The 12210-nt window shown below is 55.0% G+C and overlaps 3 protein-coding genes across 3 annotated transcripts; 2 read left to right on the top strand and 1 right to left on the bottom strand.

The window, feature by feature from the left end:
- Positions 1-5291: 5291 nt before the first annotated feature.
- Positions 5292-7017, top strand: PUNSTDRAFT_145746 (uncharacterized protein; the record flags this gene model as incomplete). The annotated part of the gene is made up of 9 exons (XM_007386967.1): positions 5292-5363; positions 5420-5767; positions 5835-5981; positions 6039-6231; positions 6293-6432; positions 6490-6537; positions 6590-6677; positions 6741-6808; positions 6871-7017. 9 exons carry the CDS (start codon positions 5292-5294, stop codon positions 7015-7017), a joined length of 1251 nt encoding a protein of 416 aa, XP_007387029.1.
- A 137-nt stretch (positions 7018-7154) lies between these two features.
- On the bottom strand, positions 7155-10626 carry PUNSTDRAFT_145745 (pseudouridine synthase). Its single transcript, XM_007386966.1, has 8 exons — positions 10586-10626; positions 8794-10518; positions 8282-8739; positions 7984-8061; positions 7795-7945; positions 7676-7734; positions 7561-7623; positions 7155-7501 (listed from the first exon to the last, which is right to left on the bottom strand). Exon 2 carries the CDS (start codon positions 10489-10491, stop codon positions 8875-8877), a length of 1617 nt encoding a protein of 538 aa, XP_007387028.1. The 5' UTR covers positions 10492-10518; positions 10586-10626; the 3' UTR covers positions 7155-7501; positions 7561-7623; positions 7676-7734; positions 7795-7945; positions 7984-8061; positions 8282-8739; positions 8794-8874.
- Positions 10627-10864: 238 nt separating this feature from the next.
- PUNSTDRAFT_73936 (SET domain-containing protein) lies at positions 10865-12172 on the top strand (the record flags this gene model as incomplete). The annotated part of the gene is made up of 3 exons (XM_007386965.1): positions 10865-11106; positions 11161-11385; positions 11443-12172. The coding sequence occupies 3 exons, from the start codon at positions 10865-10867 to the stop codon at positions 12170-12172; spliced, it is 1197 nt and encodes a 398-aa protein (XP_007387027.1).
- Between the last annotated feature and the right edge of the window lie 38 nt (positions 12173-12210).

Raw genomic sequence — 12210 nt, 5'->3', positions numbered from 1 at the left:
GCGGGAGTGATATTTGCCGAGTCTCCCTGTGCGTGATCCTACTACTAGTATGCTTACAATCAGATTACTGCTGCTATCATACGCTCACGAGTTCTGCGTACGCATGGCCCGTATGGGGCGGGCAGCGCACGGATAAACATCATCGTGAGTGTATCTGTACAACTGAATACATTGGTAGCGCTCGTTTTCTCGGCCTTGTCGTAGCATCGTACACGAGCGATCAGCGGGAAGGGGAAGGCAATGTAGAGCACCGCAACAGTACCCGCATTGTACACCAAAGAAAAAAAATCAGGATCGCCGTCGCCGCGCAGTCGTAACAGCACAAAAAGCGAGGCAGGCCAGATCGTTTTCGCCCTCGAGAGTGTGGGCCTCACATGAAATAGAAGCTGGTGGCCTGGTTCCCCTTGGGTCCGTCGAACCCGCTCTTCCAGCGCGCGAGGTCGAACTCGCCGGACTCGCCGCTCGCGACCGTGTCCGTCTCGTAGTTCAGGTCGCGATCGAAATGAAACGCGGCCCGGCCGCAGACGAGCTTTGTGTATCGTGAGTGAGAAAGGGTGCGAGGTATAGAGCCCCGCGAAAACGAACGTACATCGGCATCTAGTGTTGGCGCAAGCGGGATGAGCGTGAGTCGCGTGGGTCAGCGTTAAGAGACGATGGCTCACAATATACGGGAGCGGGCAGGGAGACCGAGCGCGTCGAGCGCGCGTAGACGTGGCAGAGCGCGAACGTCAGCCGCTGCAGCCTATGGGGAAGACGATCAGAATAACTACGAATCACACCCTCGAACAGGACAGACTTGCTGATTAGCGTCCATGCCGATCTCGTTCAGGCGTAAAGTGTAGTGCGAAGGTCGAGAAGCTGCAAGAGGGCTTGTCGATCGGGTGTATCAGTCAGGCAATGAGAGGCGAAGGACGTACTCCCCAGAAGTCCCCCGTGGGACTGCAGGTAGAAGTCAAAGCCGGTAGGGTCGCTGAGTACTTCGTCGACGACCTAGCTGAAGATAAGTAACAATCATAAGCCGTCTCACGCTTGCTCTTACGAGGCCTGCTTTAACATTGCCGCTCTTGTCTCTGTCCTGTTCCGTCTCGGGGAAGAACCTTTTAGGTTCGCGTGCAAAAGTTGAGTGTCAATCACATGGTTGGCGGACAACGAGACACACCGAGCATGGTGACTGAAGATGTCGCGGTCGACGTCAGCCCGTACCTGATGGCGATCTCATAGGCTCACCGTTTACCGACCACGAGATACGTCAACGGCGGCTTTGGGGCCGGGATTTGTTTCGCCTGCCAAACTTCGCTAATCGCGGCTGACGTTGCGTATCAATCAGTGAACTCATACATGAAGGGACACGTCTGACCTTTGATAGCCTTTATCTCTTGGTCGGCGACCACTTCGAATTCTCTGAGGTACCTGGTGTCAGTAGCAAGCTGAGATGGTTTCATGTAAATATCGCACCCTTCCGATAGGCCGTCGCGATACATGACCAGCCGCAATGGCCAACGGCCTGGAGCTTTACGGCCGAACTCCCAGTAACGGTTGAAGTTCTTCAATGCTTGCTGTTGCATGCAAGTCATTCGACGAACAATCGTCTCAGCCACCGCGAACCACTGACCGCGGCCATCGCATGCATGTCCGCGATCATTTCCGTTCGCGGATGCTGGATCTCGCACAACGAACCATATCGGGCCGCGTTCTCATCCACCTGCTGCGCCATCAGGCTCAAAGTTGCGTCCACGACAACGAGCACGCACGGAGTACACCACACTTGCCATCGACGGTCGCTGGATGCCCGGTCCAGGATGTCCGACGTCCGCTCCTGAGACGTTGTCAATGTCATTACACGCGATGATATTGGGGAAAGGTCTGCCCCCACCGAGGATCATTGTCCCAGTGAAATCGTGGACATACGAGGGCGACGGCGCGATATGAGCATTCACACCGCCGATCTTGACATTGATTCTGCCAGAGCCATGCAAACTCAGTGGGGCCGACGAGCGATGTTAGCTTGCACATACTTCAGCGCAATGTTGGTGGTATACTGAATCAACGAATTGGACTTCGCCACATTTCTACGTAATGTGGATGCGTTGATGCATTGAGTCGGGACTCCCTGAATGCTGGTCAGCTGGGAGTTGGTAAGGTTCGCATCACGCGTACCCTCCTAGAGATCAATAATGTCAGAAACTCAATATGCGTCGCCGTTCTCCGGGGCTTACTTTGCATCTCCCTAGAATATACCATAACATGTGAGTGTAATGCTGGGAGAAATCGCGAGCTTACCCAGTGCTTCACGGATCTATGAACATCCGAAGAAAAGTCGGGCAGAATTGCGATGATGATCGTTGGAGCTTGAGCATTCGGATTCACGTTCAATCCTTGCCAGGAGCTTCTACAGGCATCCATCAACGTCTACAAAGAGGTCAGGGGGATCGATGTCAAGATCAGGATCAAGGTCAAGAATAGTCTAACCTGTGCGACATTGCCGGCGTCCCCAAGACGGATTGGTGGTGGATTCTGACGGATTTCTGGAACACAATGGTCTAGCAAGTGTCGAAACACGAATACACGTCAAACGTACTGATCCCTGCGATAACAATTTAGTGTTATGGCGTTTGCAATGCGGAATCACTCACCTAAAGCGTTTGAGGCTTGGACGAGAGATCCGAGAAACGCGTGGAGCTCCTGGTCTTGCAGTCGATCGTCAAACCTGGCTACGCACCAGGCCGGAATCATCCCCGGTTGCTTGAGTTCCCGTCTAATCATATTCCAGCCTATTTTCATGTCACAAAAATGACCGCAGGCGAATATATAGCACTGACTTCCGTCTCTAGGAGTCTGCTCTATCTGTCAAAAAACTTGGGCAGCCCCAAGAGCGTAGACTTGGTAACGTACGAATGTCTCATCTGCGCCATGGAGGGTCAATACGGGCAATATGTAGCTGATCAACTCGGAACCGGGGCTTACTTCCGTAGCTCAGCGCCGGTGATTCCAAAAGCCGACCTACCAAAGAGCGAGTCAGATATAGTCGGCGCCGTGAAAGCCAATTGCATGTACCACGTATTTGGATCGGTTCGGGGTTCACCTTCATCATTAACCCTCGCATGTAAGGACCTTTGTAGCCAAGAAGCTGGCGGGATTGGGGGAAGATGTCAGCGCATGATGGCCTGCAAGGAGTGAAGATGTCGTACATCACCGCCCACGGCCTGTGTGATCTTCCCAAGACGGATGTCCGGCTTCTGGGTCGCAAATCCCAGCAGATCGGGCATCAACTCCGCCGGAAGCTTCTTCTTATACATTTGCCCTTCCACTGGAGGCCGCATATGAGCGTTAATATGAAGTATAAAAAATGGAAGTCCAGACCGATCATGACGTGCTCAGCTGGAATAACACTATCCCTGCCTACCACCACTCCGAACATTCCGGGGAATTCCAGGTAACGGTTACGAATCCGATGGTAATATTCCTGGCATATCTGGATTAGATTTGCGGATAAAGCTGTGATGGACACTTCGTACGTTGACAGTGATTATATCTTCGCCGGCGGTAAACTCGTAGGAGCCTGCACCGCAGTCACAATCAGCACTCCTCCCGCGCGCAATGGAAATTGACTCACCAGCGGCAGGTATAAGTTTCTTGATCGGCCTGGCCCTGGGGGCTTGAATGTTCGGATTCATGTCAGATGTCATCCTGAGGCCCTTGAAGAAAGCACAGAGCCTCTTCCACTCCTGCGAACTGGGATTCCTGATTTTATTTTCCAGATCCCGCGGGTCGCGAGCTTGAAGGAACTCCATCGCAAGGGGGATGATATTGCCGTGTTTATGGCTATAAGTTGATGGTGAGTTCCGGAAGCTTGCTCCGACTTCGGTTACAGCAAGCACTCACACCGCGCTATGAGTGACATCGACTTGTACAATCATCTGATTCGGCGCTGGACGAACAGATCTGAGAAACGCAAGTAAGTTTGATGTCCTTGTTGTCCGGCCGCCAATAAGGGAGCCCCTGCTTACTGAAAATACCCTCGATGAACAACAAGGCCGTTCCGCAAATCTTTGATGTCGCTCCGAGCCCCTGGGAAGACCGCTCTCTTGGTGAAAATCGGATGTTTCCTATATCAAGCACGCGATGAGCTTATGCACAGATGTACGTGTATGAGTTCTCGCATTGTGGAGTCTTGGCGTAGTATGAGCTGATTGACGGTACAGCGTCAGCGAATGTTTGACCTGCACGAACAACCTCACCTGCAAAAGCGTAACGATGGACAACGTCATGCCATCGTGCTGACCACCTCTTAGGACGTTATTCAAATGTCTAGGTTCATATTAGTTGCATCGTCGCATGATACCCTGACGGTATTGACCTTGGTTCGATCTTCCTTACAAGCACAAGTTTTACGTCGTAGATGTACCGATCCGAGGACGGCTCCCTGGTGTTCAGGTTGACCGTACACTGGCGATCAGAACGGAGTGAGCCTCTCAATAACACAAGTGGCTAGGGACATACGTTTTGAAAGTTGAGCTGCGCAAAAGCATAAGAACGCGCGATAGGTAATAAAACAAGGAGCACACGCCTCTCTAGGACAATACAGTATGCGCTTTCCGTCGAAGACAGCTCCATCGAGGGCGTCTGGGTGCATTCTGTGCTGAATGTAGCTTATGATTTCTTGGTTCTGGCGAGGAGGAAGATCGGTACGATCCCTCGTTGCTTGAACATTCAAGTCTTGAAGGTTCCCCCGGGGCAGCCGAGGGACCTTGGGTGTTATTACTAAACGACGAATGAGTTCAATGTGGAAGGTCAAATCTTAGAGACGTACTAGCTATGGGACATCCGTCAGCGTCAGTGAACCGGTAATTGAACATGATTGAATTCCGACATACCGTCATACTGGAAAAACGCCTTCTGTGGCATCTGTGTAATCACCTGGGAGACAGTGTAAGTTCCAAAGTCAATATAGCTTGCAATACAAATCCAGCTTCGCGGCAAACTTACAAAACTGTTTGTTTTGATTTTTATCACCTTGCCGTGGGTACCACTGGCCATACGACCTGGAGCAGCCATACTATACGAAGTGATATTGACTGGGCAACTTGTGGGCGACGGATCGCAATGAACAGAGGGCTCTCGAGGATCGAAAGGCCTGATTATCAGCCATCCGGAAAAGCGGGGTTCAAGAGCTTGATATAATTTCAAGTGACGCAGAAGTCGTGGTTGGAAGCAACATCGCGTGCAATGTGCATGGGAAACTCGTCGGCGGCGACCCTTCAGCGCTATCTACAATCTACATATCGACAGCGATGTCGTTCCCCCTTCTCGCAGAAGCCTGTGCCCATTACCCCGCAATTGACGATCACGGCAAGGCGTCTCCGGTTCGCGCAATATCTGCGTCTGATCGCCGTCGTGCGCAGCGCACCCTCTGCTGAAGGCCACTTATCGCGACTCCGTGCCGTTCGAGGGTCTCATCTCCGAGGCCGAGGGCGATGCTCTCCTCAACGACGCCCCGCACACGATCTCGTGTTTTCGTGCTGCCAAGGAACTCGCACCTCTGTTCAAGCTCCCGGACGGCGCGTCCTGGGACAGCGTCAAGGCTGCTCGCCAGAAGATCCCATACGACGAGCTCGTGCAGTTGAGCATGCACCGGACCGGCATCCAGTGCCTCCTTCTCGATGACGGGCTTGGCGGGGTGCAGGAAATGTGCGAGGACTACAAATGGCACGACCAGTTCACGCGCTCGGCCACGAAACGCATCGTCCGTGTTGAAATCGTTGCACAGGTGAGCCCGTCATGCGACCCACTCTTTCACATCCGAACGAGTGACCACCAATTGCACACGTCACCAGGATCTTCTCAAAGATCTGTTAGACGCCCAACATGTCACATCCTCCTCTACGGGCTTCGACTGCGCGGCCCTTTTCGAAAGCCTCGAGGCCAAGTTCGCCGCTTCCATCGCCGCCAGTGCGGAAGACCCCGAGGTCGCTGGCTTCAAGGTGAGTTGTGCTGGTACCTACCTTGCGGTACCGCATGCCTGACGCGGAGCGCTTGAGTCTGTAGCATGCTATCGAGGCGGCCTCGCCATATCTCCGGCCGTGGATCCCGCAGGCATCGCCGCTGCTCTGGGCACTGTCATCGGAACATACCTCGAGGACCCCTCCAAACCTATCCGGCTAGCCCATAAACCTCTCAACGATTGGATCGTGGTCACGACGTGCAAAATTGCCGCGAAGTGTGGCAAGCCCAGTACGTGTCTTCGCCCCACCTCGATCTCATCACCTCCGCCTCATGTCCTTCGCCATGGCAGTCCAGTTCCATACTGGCTTAGGCGATAACGACATCGTCTTGAACCTCTCTTCCCCTTCACACATGCAACCCCTCATCAAGGCGTTCCCGGAGACCAAATTTGTCCTTCTACATTCTTCGTACCCTTACACGCGGGAAGCCGTACGTCTGCAATATCGGTCGACGCTTCCTCCGTTTATTGACATCGCCTTCATCCAGGGCTACCTGAGTGCCGTGTATGCCAACGTCTATCTAGACTTTGGGGAGGTAAGTAGCACGGCACACCCGGGGGCCGAGCTAAAACCCATCCCTATCCCAGATATTCCCGTTCGTAAGCGCAGACGGTCAACGCGAAGTCGTGCGCCAGATGCTCGAGCTCTGCCCTACGAACAAGATATTGTGGTCGAGTGAGCTTTCAACCCTCATGACAACTGCTTGGCGGGATGTTTAATCTCGTCGCATTCCTGCAGCCGACGGACATTGGTGGCCTGAATCGTTCTACCTCGGAACCCAACAAGCGCGCGACACCCTATACGAGGTAGCGATCATCCGTGCTTGTCGCCAGAAGGAGTCGAACTCTGAACAAGCGCTCGTTCACAGGTACTCGCCGATTACGTTGTTCGCAAGGAGCTCACGGAGGGTCAAGCCGTAACCGTCGTGGAGAACGCCCTGTTCCACAATTCGAATCGTTTGTACCGACTTGGATTGACGCCGGATTTGTCGTGGAAGAACGTGCAGACGTATTAGAGCAGTCGCTACAGAAAGCAAAATCAACTTGTATTCATTCATATCGCAGACATATGTGCCTTTGCTCATTCCGTATGCTCGCCAGCGGTCCTGTGAGGGACAGGTTTCCTGAGTTCACGCGAAGACTGGAGCAGACCGTGACAGAAAAGACAATGGTTCATCCAGAGCCGCTACAGTAATATAACATGGATATCACCATCGTCTAGTATTACAGGTGAGTGTAATCGACGCGAGACACTAATAGATAGACGGGATGAGACGTAACAGATACCGAGAAGGCGAACAAGATAGGGCGTGATCTCCAGGTACATATACTCGACAGGCGACTCGGGAGCGCTGATGGGATGCGGGGCAAGGTCCGTCGCGCACCCCGGTCAATATGTTGGTAACAGAATCGAACCCGAAGTCCAAACGAAGCGTCGAGGATTTACTCATCGTCATCTTCGCCGCCGGAGCCGCTGCCCTCAGCGCTGACCTTCTTCTCCTGGGAATGGAATGCATGAGTACGGCACCGACGCTGATGGCAAAGCGTCAGCAACTCACATCATACTCCGCCTTTTCCCTCTCGGCGCGTTCCTTGTCATCGGCGGCTTGCTTGATGTATGGCTATGCGGAGATCAGTGATTGGGAGACGAGGGGAAGCGCATATATGGCAAACCTCCTTCTCCTCCTCATCCATTTCTTTCCACTTCGCACCCAGGAGCTTGCCGACCTCGCCTAAACCGCCTACGTCAGCACCGCCGCACACGTAACGACCAACGGAGAAAGGCATCGTACCGAATCCGGCATCGGGGTTCTCGCTCTTGATCCTCTCTCGCCAGTCCTGGCTGAAGAACATGTATGCGGACAACGCCCGCTTCGGCGCATTCTTGTCCTTGGGGGCCTTCTTGCCCCGAGTCGCCTTCTCGCTCTTCTCGGCGGCCTTGCGCTACAGCACGAATATATGCGTCAGAAACCATCGCACACCCGATCGAAACCCCATATATGCGCCAATATCGGCCTTGGGGCAGAGGGTACCTTGGGCTTGGTGCTATCTTTGGGCATCTACGCGTCGGAAAGGGCGTCAGCACACCGAACGACACGTCCACAACTCGCGAGGAAGGAGAGTATCCCCGCCGAACACGTAGGAACGCGCCCCCCGTCGACGCGTCGCCTAACGCACATATCTGTGCGCTGCGAGGCCGGCACCGCCGGCAACGACGACGACGCCCGAGGGCGGTGACGAGAAACTCGGGAAGGAATCGAGATGTGCATAGAAACTTGCCTTGCGAAGTTGAGCTACGAGGGATAGACCGCTCGAGAGATTTTATTCAAGGGGGGCTGGGGGTAGTAGGGGGAGGACTCGCAGAGGTGGGAGCACACCCTTCCAGCAGTGCGCCCCCAGCTAATTCAACGTCACGGATGTGACCGTTGATAGCGAGAGAAAAATCACGCGTGTGAGGCGTTACGTCACGGTGTCACCCGCATGCTTTCGCGTGTTTCGGGCAGGGGTTGCTGGCTGATCTTCTCACAGGCTAGCACTGTTCGGGATTCTCTGGCGCTGAGACAGCGCATCCTGCGCATTGAAATTTGTCTTGGTGCTCTCCTATCCAACGCGACCACTAGGGGCCCACACATTCCAGCACGGTATCACGCCGGGGTCGTACATATGCCGAGGGTACAGCAATGCGCTCCGGAATCTGCGTCATGGGTCTCTACGCTTGTAAACAAACAAACAAGACTCTATCGGTCATCAGAAGATGTGGGGTTGCAGGGGACGACTCTCGCGCGACGCACCTGACGATGGGCGTCAACGCTCTCCCATACGCAGTCCAATGGCGATAATCGACCGTATCATTATCGGAGGAAGGCCTAACCTTATTCGTCCTCCACGTCCACCCTCGCGGCCCCGTCTCTGCGCTCTTCGCGCCTCGCCCCCTTACCTGTTCTATATCGCTCGTTGATCACCGAGAAGTGCTCGAGCCGCTGCCTCTGCAGTAGAGGAACATACGTCCTCGACCGGTGGTAGACCCCTCCGCCCGTCGGAATCTGCATCGCGCTCGGAAACCCGGAGATCGCGGCTCCGCGTGTGTACCCCTTGTGACTTAATGGAAAGTACTGTGCCGGAGGGCGGTGATACCGGGCGAGCGATGCGACGAAATGGGCGTCGAGAGCGGCGTGTATTGCCGATCGCTCTCGAATCGAATCCATTTGCGCATATAGATGGCTGTCCCCGCCGACCGTGCCTTCTTCCTGAGCGACTCCTGCATCCGTGGGATCGTCCCCGTCCACGTACCACCGCACGTCAGCATCGTCGTAGCCGCAGTCCCATAGAACCAGCGGGAGGGGGTCTGCCATGCGATATACCGGAGATCGCTCGAGCACCGGCGGCGGGTCCTCGGCGTCACACCAAGCGGGAGCAGGATGCTCTGGGTCCGCGTTCAGAAGCGCAGAAACCACCGAGGGTGGCTCCAGTTCCGTCCCAACCAGCATAAGAACGGCCATGATCCTCCGCACTTGATTGAACAGGAATGCTCGCCCGACCAGGTCGAAGACGTGCATGCCTCCTGCGCATTTCATCTCGGGAGCGACCGGCGAAATCTCAGCTCGGAGTATGCGTCTGTTGAAGCTGGTGAGCTGCTTTGAGGGATCCAGTGTGCTGAGGTTGCGGAAGTCGTGCTCGCCAACCAAACGGGACGCGGCGTCACGCATCGCGTCGATGTTGAGTCTTTCCGCGTCGAAGAAGTATTTGTAGTGCCGATATTTGCAGTTGTGGCGAGCGGAAAAGTCAGGGGCAACAGGTGACCAGGCCAGCACGCGGATGGTGGGTGGAAGAACGCGATTCAGCATGGAAATATAGCGGAACTCGGCTTTCTTTTGAAGGTGTGTCGGGAGAGCCACTGGGCCGGCCTCTGGCTCGAGATCGCCCATAAATCCAAGGTCGCCCTCCAAGCCCGGCCCATCATCGGAGTCTTGCACCGACTCTGCACTAGGCTGTTGAGGCGCAGGGTGCTCCTGCTGGCTTCGAGCAGTGGACAACGTATTCACGGCATTTTCGTCGAGGTTGCTTCGCACCCAGAAAGATATAACTTGGCCAGCACTACTAACCCCCGCGTCCGTTCGTCCGCACTTCTCCCAGCCGGTAGCGTCCATGCCGGCGGGGCCGTCCACGAGCCTGGTATACGTCAAGGCGTCCCATAGGACGCCTTCGACCGTCGGCAACGCAGATGGTAGTTTCTGATACGCCAGTCCACTGTACTCCGATCCCGCATACGAGAACTTGAGAGCAATCTTCCTTCGAGGTAAGTTGGAGAAGTCGATCGTCTTCGCGTCCGCGGCGGAGCTCGAGCCAGCATATCCCGGCACCTGTCGTCCGGGTACGCGGCTCAGGGATGCATCCGGACTCTTCTGCGGAGTGACTTTGTCGTACTCGGCCAGGCGAGCAACGAGCTCTTCGCGGGTCCATGTATCATAGGACGAGGGAGGGGTCATCATGCGCAAAAATCTGCCCGACCTCGCGAACTGGTAGCGGAAACCAGGGGGCATTCAACTTTCTGATGAGGACTCAAGGCGGCAGAGAACCACTGACTGGCAAAGGTACTCCGCCAGTGACTTGCGGCGAGATCGACGTCGGAAGGTAAGCTGCGCGCTGTGGCTTTCACTCTTGCTTGTGCTTTCCGTTTTGGAAACCCCATCCTTGTACCAGTACTCAACATCTTGCCCTACCGATCAAGAGCTCCTGGAATATCTTCGTCCGTGATTATAAAACATCGTTAACATGGCCGAAGTCCATGAATCACCCAAAGTCGTGCAGTTGAAGTCTTGGCTGCGACAACATGGCGGAGGTTTTCATGCGAACGTCGAATTCATGGCCGACCAGTTCGGTCTGTCTGTGATCGCAGCTGAAGACATCCCAGCAGACGAATCGGTCGTCAGTGCACCCTTCTCGCTCGCGGTCACGCATGAAGTCGCGAAAAACGCTCTCGAAGATATATCACGGGCGTACAACTCTCACCTGGCCTCGGATAACCTCAAGAGGGCTCTTGCAGGACTATCAGAGAGGCAGATTATCTGTATATATATCTGCCTGCACTGGAATGAAGAGCTGCGGTACGCCATCGCTTTCGGCGTGCGGCCGACCACTGCATAACACGGCACCACCAGTGCTCAGACCACGATTCTGGGACATCAGAGTTACCTGGACACCTTGCCTGAGCCGTCGCAGTTGACCACTCCGCTACACTTTACCGAGGACGAGTTGGCTGCGTTCAAAGGCACCAACCTCTATGGCGCGACTCTTGATCGTGAGCGCCAGTGGAAAACGGAGTGGGTGGGATGCAAGGAAGTCGTCTCCCTCTTGAATCCGAAATGGACGGATGAGTTCACTTGGTGAGCTGTCTGTTTCTTCCAGGATATTTACGATGCTGATCGACGGGTGTCTTTGAGGACCCGATATCTTACCGCATCCACCTATCTCTCTTCGCGCGCCTTTCCGTCCACGTTGCTTTCTCCAAATCCGACTCTCCAATCATCGCCGTCTTCGTATCCCGTCCTGCTCCCTGGAATTGACGCATTGAACCACGCACGAGGCGCACCAGTCTCATGGGTTATCAAATCGCGTTCGGCGCAGAGCCAGGTCAACGCCGCGCCCGACACGGGCTCCTCCGACCTGAGCATATCGCTCGTCCTGCATTCTGCCACACCCAAGGGCCACGAGCTATTCAACAACTACGGACCGAAACCGAACTCGGAGCTCATCCTTGGCTACGGCTTCTCCCTTCCCTCCAACCCGGATGACACCATCGTCCTCAAGATCGCCGGCAGTGGCTTCAGTACTCCCGCTGACGGAGGCGCTCCCGCTTCTTCAGGCGAACTCGGCAAGTGGGAAGTAGGGAGGGGGGGTAGAGGGGCAGATGCCGTCTGGAAACAGGTGCTCAGCATCGTCAGTCGCGTCCGCCCTGATGAGACAGGATCGGCCGCGACGAGTGAGACCGGACGTGGCGACGACGCTAGAAGCTACGAGGACGAGCTTGAAGCGGCTGAGATCCTCCACGACATGGTCCAGTCCTTGATCGATCGTTTGCCTGGGCAGGTCCCGACGGGGACCCAGTTACGCCCTGCGGTCGAGAAGATGCTTCATCACTATCTTGAAGGTACGCACTTCACACCTCCGTGATCTCGAACCCGTTACTCAACGAGCTCTTCGTAGGCCAA

The sequence above is a fragment of the Punctularia strigosozonata genome, assembly GCF_000264995.1.
Source record: "Punctularia strigosozonata HHB-11173 SS5 unplaced genomic scaffold PUNSTscaffold_12, whole genome shotgun sequence".
Taxonomy (NCBI): Eukaryota; Fungi; Basidiomycota; class Agaricomycetes; order Corticiales; family Punctulariaceae; genus Punctularia; species Punctularia strigosozonata.
Note: the sequence above shows the minus strand (reverse complement) of the source record. Positions and strands in the feature narration are given on the sequence as shown.